Below are 17,530 nucleotides of genomic sequence, written 5' to 3'. Positions count from 1 at the left end.
AGACATGAAAAAAATGCTCCATATCACTAATCATCAGAGAAATGCAAATCAAAACCACAATGAGATACCATTTCACACCAGTCAGAATGGCTATTACTAAAAAGTCAAAAAGTAATAGATGTTGGAGAGGCTGTGGAGAAGAGGACACTTATACACTGTCGATAAGAATGTAAATGAGTTCAGTCACTGTAGAAAGCAGTTTGGAGGTTTCTCAAAGAACATGGAAATACTATTCAACCCAGCAAACCCATTACTGGGTATACACCCAAAGGAAAATACATTGTTCTACCAAAAAGGACACATGCATGCCTATGTTTATCTCAGCACTATTCACAATAGCAAAGACATGGAATCAACCTAGGTGACCAGCAACAGCGAACTGGATAAAGAAAATGTGGTACATACACACCATGGAATACTACACAGCCATATAAAATAATGAAATCATGTCCTTTGCAGCAGCGTGGATGCAGCCGGAGGCCATTATTCTAAGCAAAATAATGCAAGAACAGAAACCAAATAGCGCAAGTTCTTACTTAAAAGTGGAGGCTAAACATTGGGTACACATAGATAAAAAGACAGGAATAATAGATGCTGAGGACTCCAAAAGAGGGGAGAGGGTAAAAGAACAAAAAACTACCTACTGGGTACTATACTCAATACTTGGGTGACAGGATCAATCATGCTTCAAACCTCAGAATCACACAATATGCCAATGTAACAAACCTGCACGTTTCCCCTAAATCTAAAATAAAATTGAAATTATTTTTTAAGAAGCTTCAAAATAAAGTTGAAAAATGAAAATAAGAAAGACCAAGGAAGAATGGCTTTTATGTATTAAGGGAGTTTTGACTTATCTAAAAAGGTATGTCTGGAACCCATCAAAAGACACAAGTAAAGAGAGGGTGAGCATCTTCTCTAAATAAAGAAGAATGTACCAGGAGACTTACAGATTTAAAGCATTACCACAGAAAGCCAGAAAAGGCTATTGCAGGGAATAAAAGAGAGCCAAAAAGATTCTTGAAGAAATGGATACCAAATGGCATTGAAGAAGGAACTACATTTTTGTCATTAAAAAATTAAAAAGCTGGCACCATGGCTCATGCCTGTAATCCCAGCACTTTGGGAGGCTGAGGTGAGCAGATCACGAGGTCAGGAGTTCAAGACCAGCCTGACCAATATGGTGAAACCTGGTCTCTACTAAAAATACAGAAATTAGCTGGGCATAGTGGCACACGCCTGTAGTCCCAGCTACTCTGGAGCTTGAGGCAGGAGGATCACTTGAACCAGGGAGGTGGAGGTTGCAGTGAGTCAAGACTGTGCCACTGCACTCCAACGAGACTCCATCTCAAAAATAAAATAAAAAAATAAGTAAATATATGTAAATCATGATACATGATTTTTAGTAATTTAGTATGGTGGATTAATATTTGAATAACTGCTTTTTGATGTTCAAAAGCCTGGCCTCAATTTTTATTTATTTGTTTTTGAGAGGAGTCTTGCTCTGTCACCCAGGCTGGGGTGTAGTGGCGCAATCTCAGCTCACTGCAACCTCCGCCTCCTGGGTTCAAGAGATTCTTTTGCCTCAGCCTCCCAAGTAGCTAGGACTACAGGTATATGCAACCATGCCTGGCTAATTTTTGTATTCTTAGTAGAGACAGTTTCACCATGTTGGCTAGGCTGGCCTTGAACTCCTGATCCCAAGTGATATGCCTGCCTCGGTCTCCCAAAGTTCTGGGATTACAGGTGTGAGCCACTGTGCCCAGCCAAGCCTGGCTTCAATTTTAATAAATGTTATTAATTTTCTCAAACCATTCATGTACACAATAAACATTTTTTTTCTGGTGATCAAACTGAAAAGTCCTAACTCATTATTAAAAATTTCCTATATGACTAGTCACATTAGCAAAGACATGGAATCAACCCAATGCCCACCAGTGATAGACTGGATAAAGAAAATGTGGTACATATATACCATGGAATATACTATGCAGCTAAATAAAGGAGCAAGATCGTGTCCTTTGCAGGGACATGGATGGAGCTGGAAGCCATTACTCTCAGCAAACTAATGAAGGAAGAGAAAACCAAACACCAAATGTTCTCACTTGTAAGTAGGAGCTGAACAACGTGAAAGCATAGAGACAGGGAGGGGAACAACACACACAGGCCTATTGGGGCAGGACAGGGGTAGGGAGAGCATCAAGAAGAAGAGCTAATGCATGCTGAGCTTAATACCTAGGTGATGATGGGTTAATAGGTGCAGCAAACCACCATGGATATCTACCTATGCAACAAACCTGCACATCCTGCACATGTACCCTGGAACTTAAAAAATTTCCTGCACGTTCATTTTCCATAATATGTAGGAAAAAACCCATTTCAAGCAAAATCTTTTTTGTGGCCTCTGTTCTTGATTGTTTTATACAACTTGAATGACTTTTGAATACCCATCCTTCATGTTTTTAGCTCTTTTTGAAGCATGAACTAGGTCGATCACACATTTAAGGATAAGGGTTTTAGAGTTGGTCTTTTGATCCAGCATCAGATAGGCATTTTTTTTCCCTCTAAACTTTGGGATATTCTCTTAATTGCAGAGCTATGGGGAATAAATGTGTTAAAATCTGTGTCTCTCAATCTTAAGAGGCTTGAAGGAATGACATAAAATCACAAAGAATCCAAACTATTAAAGATGTTCAATTTTTTTACCAGTAAGAAATAAATTCAGTACATATAGGAAGCCTGAGAAGCAGGAGATCTGAGTTCTCCCACCAAGTGGCTATAGGAAAGTCGCCCTTACACAGCAGCTAAGTATGTGAACTCTGAAGGCCGATTGCTTGTCTTCAAACCAACAGGCTCCGTTGTTCAACTTCTCTGTGATCTTAACTTACTTATGCTTAAAATGCAATAATAATAGCCTCTACTGTATGTAATAATAATATCCTAAGGATCAAATGAGTTGATTTAATAGGGCGTAGGGCACTGTGAGCTCATTACATCTCAGGAGAATCCCTTAAGTATTCTGAGTTTCATCATATAATTTTGAAACCTCCTGTCATTATAGCCACTGAGTCATTCATTCTTTCCTATATTTTTTTCCTATCATCAATAAAGTAGTTTCCAGTAATAATTTTTTAAAGAATTTTTTCAGGTCAGTATAACAGCAGTGAATGCACACTTGTTTAAATTTGAGTCATCTTGGTATAAGTTTGTTCACCTACTATCACAAGCAATGTCTTAAAGAACTTTTGGAGAGAAAATATGTACTGAACTGCATATAAGAAACCACACTAGAAACTACAAAGGATATGAAAATTCATTAATTCCACTTATTTGATTGTAGCACTTTACACAAATTTTAGAGATGATCAGATGGCAGGACTACATACTAAAAATGAACCACAGTATACATAAATTATGGAGTTCCAGGTGATTTTGTTATGTTATTGTCGAATTTATATCTCCTTCTAACACTTTCAAGTAGGGGCTGAGGGTAACTTTGCATGGAGCAGGATCACTGAACTCTTTTGCAAAAAGCAATGGATTGTGTGGAAGAGCTCAGAAGAATGAACACAGCTTCCCTGGTAGTGAGAAAGTGGGTGGTTGCTCCAAGAATAGCACCCAAACTGAAAGCTATGAATGAAGAGGCACCAAGCACATGTTTTTATAGAATGAAAGGGAAAACTATGTAGGTGGGAGCCCAGCAGCAATGTAAAGGCAATTAGTTCTAATTCAAAGTGGAAAACTGAGAGGAAAGCAATTATGGCCATTTATAAATTGAGAAAGCAGAGTGCATATCTGCTACACCACAAAACACTCTTACAACATTTAACCACATTCCCTACTGCTCCCCCAAAATCTTTTAAGGCTCATTGCATCATTGTGCTCTTCTCCCCCTGGGCAACTCAACCCATATGCTCAATCTGGTAAACAAATACATAACAACAAAATATATTAATATATCTTTTCATTTTTTTCACAGACAAGGGTACTTGTCTGTCTGTGATGCTGCTCGGGAAGAGCTGGTCGTCTAGGCTTTGCCAGCCATGCTGAACCACGTTGTAAGCCAACTACTATTTTTGTAAACCAGTCAATAAAAGCCCTTTCTGCCTTCTAGGTGAACACTGGCTTATCTGCTCACAACTAAGAATCCCATCTGAGGCATCTATTGCCATGCAACTCGCCTATTTATGATGCGCTGCCACGTAGAAGAAGCTGTATCTAATACACACAGCTATTTTTGGTTTTTCACTGGTGAAAAGAATTTCTCCCCCTCTGAATTTCCTGGTTATTATTTTGGTTACATATATTCAAAGGTTCTGATCAAATTAAAAGGTGTTTCCTATTTCAGGGCTAGAACTTACGTTTTCTAAATGTGAAGAAAATGTTTGAAAATATATAGATTTCCTACCTACTGTTCAAATAAATTAGAATGGAAATTCCATTAAAAGATGATAGACAAGATTACAAAAGAAAAAAAAAAACCTCCAAATATCATTTCATCCTGGGTTACTGGCTCCAAATGGGAAGTGGATTACCAGAGGCAAAGTTCCCCATGATGATTACTCATTAGCTTATTCAAAGTGGCTTTACAGGCTCAGTCCATTTGCCAAATTGACTCTTGCCCAAATTTCCCTGGCATACAAATTACCAAACAGTTAACCTGCCTATTAGTAGTCACAGCAGGAGCCAATGCATGAATGAGCATGGACCCTGTTCTCCCGCCTTGAGAGGCCAACCAGAGCAGCACTCAGGCCAAGTGCCTTAAAATTACCAAAGAGATATGCCTGGTGTCAGATAATAAATACTGAAATCATAGATAATGGAGCCTTTGCTTTCCCAGACATTTGTTCTGGCAGTGATTTAAAGAACTGGACTCATTTAAAATAATGGATTTTTTTCCTTATGGCTTTTAGATTTCTAAAGCTGCAATTTATATGCGAGGGAACTGAAGACATTTGGTTAAAATATGTGATTTCAGAGGACTAAAGGTGACAGATAATTTTGTTGTTAAAGAGATGATTTTGGTGTTTTTGCTTTCATCAGCTGATATGATATTTTCCTTTTAAGACACAGGGTAAGAGTACAAATTATAACTCTTCTCATACACTATAATCTACTAAAATATAATATTTTTAAGAATGAAATGTAGCACTGTGTCAGATAAACCCTTCACTGAGACTACATAGCCAATGAATTTAGCTATGAAGGACTCCTGTATTCCCATTATACATGGGAGACTCACCACTAGCTCATTTTATATTAGCCTCTCAGGACCCATAGGACAGAAACAATTTCCTTTCACTATTAGCCAGGTTGGAAGTGACCCAGTCATTCAGAAACAAACAGGATGTAAGTTGATTTTTTTTTTTAAATCAGCTAGATAATAAACTCTTTGATCTAACTAGAAATGTACTTTTTTTCTCCTAAAAGAGAAATGAGTTTTTTTTAAAGGCAGAACAGAAGTAAAATTTAGGAAAGTATTTTTTATATGTTCAAGGACAACAAAATGTTTTCTTAATTTTTTATAATGCAGTATAAAGTCCAGCAGAAATAATTTATATGAAATAACTAATTTGACATATTACAGGCATAACTGAAATGTATCCCATCCAAGAAATACAAATGAGTTTCAGTGACATCAGCTGAAATTCATTGGCTCTTGTTTATGAGGTTTGTGGAAAGTTTTGAAAACCTTCAGACATCTTAGTGGTTGTCTGCAGGGTTTTGAAAAGGGTTTTCAAAGTCCAGAGTTAAACTGTCTGATTTTGCCTTACAGCTATGGAAAGCCTTTTATTTTTCTTACCTATTTTACTCAGTGCTTTAGTTTTCTACCATGTAACTTACTGAGAAAAATGTTTCCTTTTATGCAGCACCCATACCAGAACACTGGCATTTATGTTAAAGTAAAGATAAAATTTCAGGGAAAAGACACACATGAAATGATATCTATCATAAATATTTATAAGTATAGTACATTCAAGTTAATCATCAACCAGGTGTTACATATGAGATATTAGAAGTTCTCTGAAAAGGCCAAATAAAAGAAACATTTTAATTTATGCTTTGATAAAAATGGTGAAGAGAACATATTAGTTTTAATTGTTTTTTCAGTTCTTGAGATGGAGTCTCACTCTGTTACCCAGGCTGGAGTACAGTAGTGTGATCCCAACTCACTGCAACCTCTGCCTCCCGGGGTTCAAGCAATTCCCTGCTTCAGCCTCCCAAATAGCTGGGATTATAGGGGTGCACCGCCATGCCCGGCTAATTATTTTTAGTAGACACGGGTTTCATTATGCTGACCAGGCTGGTCTTGAACTCCTGAGCTCATGATCTGCCTGCCTCGGATTCCCAAAGTGTTAGAATTACAGGCATGAGCCACCGCATCTGGCCCATTAGTTTTAATTTTAATCATACCATGCCGCATCAACTTCTAACTTTCTCTCTTTTTTAATAAAAGGAATCAATAGTTTTGGCAGTGTACTGGAAGGACAAAATTTAAATTTCTATTTCCTTCTGGCTGATCAAGGTAAATTTTTATTGAACTTTGTACTCTTTGAAGTAGATGCTCAAGTGAAAGGAATATGTGTGTGATGGTGGGGGAGGGGGAGGGGAGGAGGTTGGTTTAAATGAAACACATGTGAGCAGGAGGCTTGAGGTCTGCAGCTGACACAACCATCACATCACAGAGGTGAGTTTGACACTAACCAGGACTTTAAGATGACACATTGTGAGACTGGATATACCACAGAAACGTGCATTCCATTTTCTTCACATTATTTTTATTCCCCCCCACACCAAAAATAAAAAAATAATAATTTCTAATTGCAAATAACTATTTTAGACAGAAGCTGGATAAAATAAGTTGGGATGTTACCATATGATCAGAGAGTCCTGGTTGCATCACTGGATTAACCTACCTAGCAGCTAAGCATGTTTTCTAGAAGGCAGTAGGAAATCCAAAAACATATATATAGAGAGAGATTTTAAAGAAAGCACCAAAGTAACCATTATCAGAAACATAATTTTTCTGTTATACTTCCATTATAGTTTAGTGTAATTTTGAGCTACTTTTTAAACATGAAGTTACATTGACTTAAATAATCTTTCAGCCTCTTGCACTTCTAAGTACTTATTGCAATCCTGCCTGAAAATGTAGTACTTAGAACAAACAACAACCTTGGAGATGATCTCTTCATCTGACACCATGTTGAGGGGAAAATGACCATTTGAACGTCTCAGTACCTTCTTTTGTCTGCTCTCAGCAGCAGCCAGCTGTGCGGACATCCTTTCTTGCATTTTCCTGCAGTGGGCCATGACTGCTTCCAGGATGGAGAGGGGGTTGGTACAAACTGGCTTCTTCTCTTTGTCACCAGCACCTGCTTCATAGTCTCTCTGGAGTGCCAAGAACGGGTCATTTAGATTAAATCTCCCATACCGTTCCTGGATAAATACCTCCTTCCTGCGAGCCTGGAACAAAATTAGAGAAATGTATTGAAGTAAGAAATGAAAATATACAGAAAGATATTTATAAGAAGGTTTTGTGATTACATTTCCAAATGGTATTCCCAACTGCTGTGAGTAATGGCTTATACATGATGTCAGTGGCAAGTGAGAGGCAAATGTGACCCCCAGTTGCTGACTAGCCTGGAATACCATTCCATCTGCTTTCAAATTTTCTTCCTTTAAGAATATCGTATTTTACATTGCAAATGATGCAAATATAGTTTGCATGCTGTACTACCCTCAAGGATCAGAATTTAAGGCGCAGTCTTTATTTCCCCCGAGACAAGTTCTTGCTCTGGCATCCAGGTTGGAATGCAGTGGCGCAATCACAGCTCACTGCAGCCGCAACCTTCTGGGCTCAACAATCCTCTTGCCTCAACCAGCTTTATAGCTGGGACTATAGATGCATGCTACCACAACCAGCTAATTTTTCTGATTTTTTTAAATTTATGATGGAATCTCACTTTGTTGCCCAGGCTGGTCTCAAACTCCTGAGCTCAAGTAATCCCCCGCCTCAGCCTCCCAAAGTGCTGGGAGGCCACCACACCCCACCTAGTCTTCTCCAATTTAAAATAAAATCAGAAATATTGATAATAAAATAACTTTTAGCAAAAGTTTAAAAATAATATCTCTATATTGATGAAACTTATATTTAAAATAATAAATATCAGGGTAAATCATGTACACAAAAAATCCCCTACAAGTTTTTTATAGCCAGAAGGAAGTCATATGGATAACTAGTAAGAAGAAAATTCCTTGCAAAATTTTTTTTTTTTTTTTTTTTTTTTTTGAGACGGAGTCTCACTCTTGCTACCCAGGCTGGAGTGCAATGGCGCGATCTCGGCTCACCCCAACCTCCGTCTCCTGGGTTCAGGCAATTCTCCTGCCTCAGCCTCCTGAGTAGCAGAGATTACAGGCACGTGCCACCATGCCCAGCTAATTTTTTGTATTTTTAGTAGAGACGGGGTTTCACCATGTTGACCAGGATGGTCTCGATCTCTTGACCTCGTGATCCACCCGCCTCGGCCTCCCAAAAGTGCTGGGATTACAGCAAAAATTTTAATGTAAAAATTTTAATTGAAAAACTAAAATTTTTAATGTAAAAATAAATCACAATATTCATAGTTTGTAAAGTTTGATCAACCACAACAGCCTTCAGAAAATTTTAAAAATGCATCTATCTCCTTCTCACTGAAGGGCATTAAAATATAGTTCACAGAATCCCAGGAAAGAATGCAACCTAATTATACTATAAATGTCAGTCCATCAGCAACAAAGTTAATTTCACACCCACATAATGAGGGCAGAATGCAATTTTCTATAATTAGCCTACAAAGTCATTGCATAAAAATGGAAAATAGCAGTAGAAATGTATTAAAACCTAGCAACATTTTCCTAATTCAGGTCATTTTGGAATAGCCACTAGAAAGAAAAAGTATCTATGTCACTGCCAGCAGAAGAATTAAATGAGACCGAGTGCATTGGCTGACGTCTGTAATCCCAGCACTTTGGGAGGCCAAGGCGGGTGGATCACGAGTTCAAGAGATTGAATCCATCCTGGCCAACATGGTGAAACTCCATCTCTACTAAAAATACAAAAATTAGCTAGGCTTGTTGGTGTGTGCCTGTAGTCCCAGCTTACTCAGGAGGCTGAGGCAGGACAATTGCTTGAACCCTGGAGGCGGAAGTTGCAGTGAGCCAAGATCATGCCACTGCACTCCAGCCTGGGTGACAGCAAGACGCAGTCTCAAAAAAAAAAAAAAATTAAAATCAAGCTTATTTATTCAAAACATTAAACATGTTTTCTAAAGAAATATTATTAATACATACAGTTTCTTACTTGAAAAACTACACTTTTCCATTCTAGGCCATTATCAGTAAGCCAACAACTAGAAAAACACAAGTCTTATGACAACTGGAAAAAAGCTAACATTTCTTTCCCTATTATCAACTTAAATTAAGAAATAAAATTTACAAAAAGTCCAGTTTCACCATTAAATTTAAGCTAGCTTTCAGAAGACCACTTCAAACTTAAAAGATAAGGTTTATGAGTTAAAAGCATTTGGTGTTTCTAGATTCTTTAAATTCAATTATGTAATCAATATACCGAATAAGTATCACTTGAGAGATGCAATTTCAAAAGCAATTTCATTTTGTCCTTCACTTTTTTCTTAATATTTATTCAATGTAGTTCTTCTCCCACCCCTGGATGAACACTTGGCTAGCTCTATGTTTTTTCTAATCGCTTTAATTTAATAAAAGACCTACAGTCACTCTGAGTCAAAACAGTCTCAATTTGGTTATTAAAATGTCCATCTTCATTCAGAAGTATGGCAACCTGCCTTCCTCAGCTAGCATCTACTGCAGGCTAATATCCACCACCCAGCAAAGGGGTTTATATGACAACCTCTCTCTTTTCCCCAAGACCTTCTCCCCCTCTTTCTAAGCTGTTTTAGTTCCCTCTGGGTTGGAAGGGACTGGAGGTAGATGATAAAGGAGAGATGAAGGGAGCAGGAATGCTGTACCTGATTGGTTCAATTGGTCAGCTGGGTTTACCAACAGAGTGTGCAGAATATTTAAAGCCTACTCTTTTCCCATGAAGGGCTTGGTGGTTTCTTATAGGAACACCCCCTCTTGCACTGCTGGGACTCCTTCATCTACAGTTTCTTCAACGTAGGCCATAGGACAAGCTACATAATCTGCAGGACCCACTACAAGAGGAAGACATGGGCTTTTTGTTCAAAATTATTAAGCATTTCAAGATGGCAACAGTGCAGTATTTAACCAGGCAAGCGGCCCTTCTAAGTGCATGGCCTTTGTGACTGCACAGGTTGCACACCCATGAAGCACAGCCTTGCATACTCTCCTTATTAGCATTTGGAATTCACCTTTTGTCAACTGAGGTCCCATGTTCTCTCCAGACTTCCCTATTGAACAGGGCCTGAATCGATCTCATTCCTACCATTTCATGACCATGGCTCAAACTGGTCTACAGGAAACATTCATGGATGTCTATCTAAACAAAAGTTGGGAGTCTCTGCAAGATGATCCCCACATCTATCTCTCCTTCACTTCCACAGAATGGCGGCTTGTTCAGCCCCATCTCCACTGAGCCCACCAAGATCTGCAGGAAAAACCTATCATGTCATTCAAAAGTCTCTCTGAAGCCCTTTTCTCTTGAGATGAAGGGAGAAGCAACTGGATGAGGCAAGTCTGACAGCACAATTCTCTGCAGAGAAATGCTCTCTGATAGAAATCTTTCTTTAATCTCCAAAAACCACATTATATTATGTTCTCAATGTGGATGAAAGGTTTAACAGTCAACACTAGCTTTTAAATATTTCTTCTGAAAATTTGCATCTTGGTCCTCACTGAAATATCTGATATTTATCACAATGTGTTCTTTGCTGAAACTGACATTTTAACAACCCATTGTAATTACCTGATGTCTACTCACCCATACAACATATTTTATGATGTACAATACTTAACACTGATCAAGCAATTTGTTAACACACAGGTTATTCTTAAGCCTGAGTAAACATCTTGATAAATGGGTTAAAATTAATTTTTGTATAATGTAAGAGGTAAACATATGTATCACAGACCCATTTCCAGTTTTGTCCAACAGATTTTATGGTCAGAAAGTATTTCTTTTTTTTTTTTAACTGGTGTGAAATAGTTTTGTATATGTGTATTTTTGTTGTGATTGTTTTTGTTTTAAAATTATTAGTTTTAACTTATAATCACATTATGACATTGTTAAACGCAAATTTTTTTCTGCTAAAAATGTCGTAAAGTGATACATGTACAGTTTCATAAACATAAAACTGCCTATTTATTTAGAGATAGGGTCTTGCTCTGCCACCCAGACTGGGGGGCAGTGGTGTGATCACGGCTCACTGTAGCCTTGAACTCTCGGGCTTAACTGATCCTCCCACATCTCAGCTTCCTGCGTAGCTGATACTATAGGCATGTGCCACCATACCTACGTATTTTTTTTAAATTTTGGTAGAGATGAAGTCTTACTACGTTGCTCAGGCTGGTCTTGAACTCCTGAGCTCGAGCAATCCTCCTGCCGCAGCCTCCCAAAGTGCTGTTATCAAAGGAGTGAGCCTCCATGCCAGCCTAAAACTGCCAATTAATTTGCTTCACAAATATGGACTAACATGTAGCCTTTACAAAGTATAAAATATGTATATGAGATTCCTTCAAGGGTAGAAACAGTGGCTTTGTGTTTGTTGCTAACTAGCTATGCAACTGTGTTATCTTTAGTTATTAAAATGAGAGAAATGAAGCACCTTCATGTGTTGCTTAAGACACCTTGAGTTTAGACAGAAAACCTGATTTCATTCTTTCATTTTTAAGTCCTCAAAAGCATGGAAACCAGGTAAAAATGAATGTCAAAGATCACATGTTCTTAATTAACATTAAACTGACTCCTAAACTCATATTATTTTCAGTAATGCCAGCTATTAATCTTGTTCCATGACTACATATGCATCTATTTATGTGTATTATATATATTCAACATGTACTTTTGATATTCTTGTCTTATAGCAAGGGTTTCTAGAAATATGTAATTCTAACAATTAAAATGCGCTTTTTGGTCTACAGCTTTCTATTAGGCTTATAAATTAGAATCCAGTTGCCCATTTTGATTCCATGGTGAAAGGTCAGAGATTAAATAAGACTGTGACATGAAGACAAGATGCTATAATATGAATTCAGTGCACTCATGACATAGACAAATAATCCACTAACAATGAATTAAAAAATATATTTTGATATATATATATATATATTTTTTTTTGAGACGGAGTTTCACTCATGTTACCCAGGATGGAGTGCAATGGCGCGATCTCGACTCACCGCAACCTCCGCCTCCTGGGTTCAGACAATTCTCCTGCCTCAGCCTCCTGAGTAGCTGGGATTACAGGCACGCACCACCATGCCCAGCTAATTTTTTGTATTTTTAGTAGAGACGGGGTTTCACCATGTTGACCAGGATGGTCTCGATCTCTTGACCTCGTGATCCACCCGCCTCGGCCTCCCAAAGTGCTGGGATTACAAGCTTAAGCCACCGTGCCCGGCCATATTTTGATATATTTAATGTTGAATATATATCCATGTATTTTTTAAAATTGATTATTACCAGAGATAAATAGAAAGTTACTTTTCTATATAAATATATCCTATCTCCAGTGAATGAGTTTTCCCAGATAGAGGAATAGAAAACATAGTAGACACAAGTATTCACCTAGCAACTTTTGGCGACTTGGAAATTTCAAGATCTAACAACAGGCTCCCCACTATTAGGACACTGGGCAGTGCTGACTCCCACAAATGCATGCAGGGACCAGGTAGCCAACATCAGTGTGTATATTTGGCTTGCTATTAATCAGTATGAAATGTCAGACTTTTGGTGAACTCAACATGTATGCTCTAACAAAAGACATTCAAGTTTTGTAAAAAATCATGACACTTTGCCAGTGAAACAAAACACAACTGGCAGGCCTGGTTTGGACAGCCAGTTTATCATCTGTGACTTATGGGAAGAGTCCAGTTACTCTGAGGCTCAGTAGCCTATATCTTTTCCTAAGCATTTTGCTTTGAGTTCCTTTTAAATGGGGGTACTGTTATTTTACTGACACATCCAATCCCCTAAAGGGCAAAAAACAGGTGCATAATGCACACTGGCTGACTGAATAAAGGTAGCATCTAACAGACTTAGGAAAATAGCAGATGTATCCTTGAAGAAAGAGCTCAGACCACATTTCCCTGTTGGAGGGAAGTCTCTTTTCCAAGGGAGGCATCTTCTCCGGAATCTGGAGAGAAAGTTGGGACAATGTCAGACTCCTCTATGCAGGACTCATTCTAGAGAAAATGATTGCTAAGTATCAGTTCACCCACTGCCCAAGACAGAAAGCAGGGATCCCAGGAAGGATTCATCAACTTTCCAACCTAAAGGCAGGTGAGAGCAGTTCCAGGAAAACAACAGGGTACAGGTATATCAGTTGGTTTTGCATGGTTCACCACTTTGTAATGATCACTTTGCACCCCCTGAATTGTGCTGCATGGAGGCACTCTGTATAACACACAGTTGTCGGGGTAGTCTTTCTAAAATGGAAACCTTCTCAGTCATTTCTCTGCTCAAAGCCTTTCAGCACCCTTTTGCCCCAGGCCTTTGTGTTGCGTGGGATGCTTCCCCTCCTTTACCCGTGTATCTCCCCATGAACTGCCAACCCTCACGGCCACTTCTTTTCATGCTCATGTCAAAAGCTTCAGAGTTTAGCCTAACTTGGATTCAAGGAAACATCTGTAATGAAACACATGTCCAAGCCACTTAAAGTCTCTTAAGTGTACCTACTTTTCAACAAACAAAATGTGTATTCCTTCTAACATTCTTGTAAAAAGTTTACCGTTCTTAAAATCTTACTTTCAATGGGGTTCTTGTTTATAATGTATTACGTTATGTTTAATAAGGGCAGATCAACAATATAAATGACTTTAATATGTAAGAAGACCATGTAACAAAAAATGACTTGGAATGTTTATTATCCTGGGTTTGAGGAGGCCTGACCCTAAAAAAGGAAGACCTGAATGTGTAGAGAATGTCTTGGTTTATGCATCAGAATTACTTGAGAATGAAATGCACTTCAGGGAAATGAGTCATTATGAAGACATGAACTACTTATAATAAAAACAGATTCTTAAAGGAACTCTTAAACCTAGCCACACTGGTGTATAAAAATATAATTTCATCAGAATGTGAAGTTTTTTTGTTGGGAATGTCACAAGCAGGAGGTTAAAAGATGACCATTATTACCAGAGGATTTAACATACATGAGGTTTCTACTTGGCTTTCCTTGTTTGATATAATCAATTGAGCTAGTTTGGACATGATTAGTAAAAATAAAAGAAAGCATGTTTAAAATATCCGACCTTTCCTATAGTATGTAATCCTCTGAGAAACAGAAACTAGAACTGGCACTGTGAGTCATAATTAAAACATTATAAAACATACCACCAATTTTAAAACATACTGACAAACTTATAACTAAAATAACTTCATTTTATGAAAAGCCAGAATGATTCTGTAACAATTTTAAAGATAATACTAACAAAAGATGACTTTTATTGACATTATTTATTGCAAAGTGCTTTATATTTATTTTGTCCTAAAAATAAGCCCAGGAGATAGCTATTATTTTAATTCACATTTTATAGATAAGCAGACTGAGGCTTAGAAAAATTAACTTACTTGCTTAAGGTCACTTCAACAGCTGATACTGAACCCAGGCATGCACTATGCTAAAGCCCACATTTTTAAGCACTAAAAGATAATTATGACTAGTATTTTAGAACACTAGAAAAGGCTTCAAAAATAACTATTGTTTACAACACTTTTTAAACCAGTATAAAGAAATTAGATTTAAAAGAAAGATAAAAATATGACAATGTTCTCAATAAGTTAGTTTTCTATATGCTGTATTTGTACTTCCATTATTACTGACCATATGCTAACATGATTTAATCAGACTTAAATGGGTTTTCAAGATTCTGCACAGAATATATTATATCATTTAAGTATAAAATCCAACAATAAAAATGGTTTTCAGATATTTTTTCACAAACCACTGATTACCTAAGAATAACAAAAAATAACCAAAAAACTAGCATTAATACAGATCTAACTGCAAGAAGACCGCTAAGGAATTCTGTACTCTGTTCTAACCCGCTCAACACAGCTGTCACTATCTTGGGTGCCAATGATACAAAAAGTCACAGGGGGTGGTTGAAATGGTGCGTCCAATCTAACAAGATGGAGTTTTCCAGGAAGAAATGAGTGAGTTCTTGAGTATAAGCACAGAAACAAGCATGAAAAACACATAGGGGTGTCAATCAACAAGATACTGAACCAGCAAACCGTGAAATGGACACTGACCCTGCTCCAAACCAGCAACTCCACCCCAGACTTCATTATTCCGTAGAGAACAGGTGTCAGAACTGGACTTCTGGACTCATTTTTGGCTGAAGTATTCAAAGAACGATTAATAGCAAGTCTGAAGACAAGACTGAAGACAAAGAGCAGAAAGTACACTTCAAAGTAGAAAAGACTTCCAGGTGCGTGATGGTGCTCTTTCAATACCTGAAAGCATTTTATGTTTAAAGAGATTTTCGATGACTTATTTACATGATTCCAAACGAATAAAATTATGGTCAATATAATAAAGAATTTTTAACGGTCAAAGGTTTTCCACAGATAAAACGAGCTGAATTTGATTGGAACAAAATCTCTACCTTCAGCTGTGTTTCAAATGCAGGCTGAAAAAACACATGCTAGAAATGTAATGCCGGAGTCTCAAAAGTCAGGAAGGTCTTTGGCTTCTAAACTGTTATATCCCTCTCAAATCCCGAAATTCTATGACTCAAAATCAAAAAGGATAGAAAATACATAGCAGTTTTTCCAAATAGCCAACACAAAAAATTATCTATCCAGCTATAAATCTCTGTCTTAGCGTTAAGGAGTTCAAGTAGCCCAACATTAAATAACACTAAAATTAAAAGCTCTTTTAAGAAGGAAGGGGGAAAATTCTACTTGTAAATAAAAGAGAATGGAAAGCCAGAGATAAGCCTCAGTCCCCAAAACTCATTCTCGCTCTAAGAGGGGTAGAACAGCAAAGGAGTGAGTTTCCACATTCACATACTCTCTCTTTTCTCCTTCCCCCCCATATCTCTCTCTCTTTCACTCTCTCTCTCTCACACTCTCTCTCTCTCTCTCTCTCACACACACACACACACACACACATTTTTAAAGCCTTAGAAATTCACTGGCCAGAAATGAAGAATAACTTCTGGAATTATGACTTAAATGCCAAAAGAACTGAAGAGTTCATTTCAGTGTCTGCATCTCAGACACATCTATGTGTGAAGATATACTTGAGCCACAGAAATGAAGGAGAATGTCATGGCATCACATGATTTTCTGTGCAATGCTGAGAATGTCAGAGAAGAGATAAGCTTTTCCTCTTCCCTCTCGCCTCCCACCTTCATCCCCCCCAATCTTTCTGCCTCCTACAATGTCCTACCTGCTCATAGACATCACAATCTGGAGGTGCAGAAATTGTCATGCCAGGAATATACATAATGCATATTGTGAATCATACTAAGACTTTGATTTATTTTGTTCCCAAAGCTAAAATCTGGAAGGCATACTTCAATAAACCACCAATTTTTTCTCAAAGTGTAGACAATTCTAACAGAATTCATGAAAGGCTTGGTTTCACAGAAGTCAGAGCCAGAAGTAACCTCTGTCCTTTCTGAAATCTCCCACCACTTTCTTTTGACCTTGTATGCCACTTACTACCTTGTACACATTCATTAGTACTCCTCTCAGATGTGGGAGCCCATTCTGATCTGTAGAAAATAACATTTTTATTCCCTAACTAGGTCAAGAATGGTATACAAGTGCTGCACTGATCCACTCTCTTGCCCAGGGTAGACATTACTAAATTATCAGTGCACTTAAAGCTGAATCCAGAACAACCTCCAACTTTGTCTTATTAAGACTCCAGACAGCCACCACTTAGTAATAACTGGAGCACAGATGAACCAACCTACAAATATTTCTGCCCTGGGCACTGAAATATTATTAGCTAGATCTTTACTTCTAGAGAATATGTTTTTAATTTTGATGCAATCCAATTTAACCACTTTTTCAAGTTTCATGTTTTTCATCTTCTATTTAATACTGTAGCTAAGAAACTTTTGCCTAACTTGAAGTCTAAAGATTTTCTTCTGGAAGTTTTATGTATATAGCTTTTAAGTTCATGATCCACTTTGAGGCAACATTTGTGTATGGGGTCGGGAAAAAAAGGGTTGATGTTCACCTTTTCCACGTATAGATTCAATTTCTCAATCATTTGCTGAAAAGGCTAGTCTTTACCCATTGAATATTTCTGATGCCTTTGTTGAAAATCAACTGATCACATATGTGACTGTTTCTGGATTCTGTATTTTAGTC

At 37.7% G+C, this 17,530-nt stretch overlaps 1 protein-coding gene across 7 annotated transcripts in view; it reads right to left on the bottom strand.

Annotated features, from left to right (window-relative positions):
• Nucleotides 1–17,530, bottom strand: part of CTTNBP2 (cortactin binding protein 2) — a 168,982-nt gene that overhangs the window by 91,272 nt on the left and 60,180 nt on the right. For all 7 annotated transcript variants that reach the window (XR_004268312.1, XR_004268313.1, XM_032276193.1 and 4 more), the window contains exon 3: nt 7,243–7,467. Coding sequence is in view for 4 of the 7 variants with exons in the window: in XM_032276193.1 (XP_032132084.1) it covers nt 7,243–7,467 (225 nt within the window). In the remaining 3 variants the exon portion in view is untranslated. The remainder of the gene's footprint in view (nt 1–7,242; nt 7,468–17,530) is intronic.

The sequence above is a fragment of the Sapajus apella genome, unplaced genomic scaffold (assembly GCF_009761245.1).
Source record: "Sapajus apella isolate SASKATOON/1434 unplaced genomic scaffold, GSC_monkey_1.0 scaffold7, whole genome shotgun sequence".
Lineage (NCBI taxonomy): Eukaryota > Metazoa > Chordata > Mammalia > Primates > Cebidae > Sapajus > Sapajus apella.
This window is presented reverse-complemented; position numbering and strand designations above follow the sequence as displayed.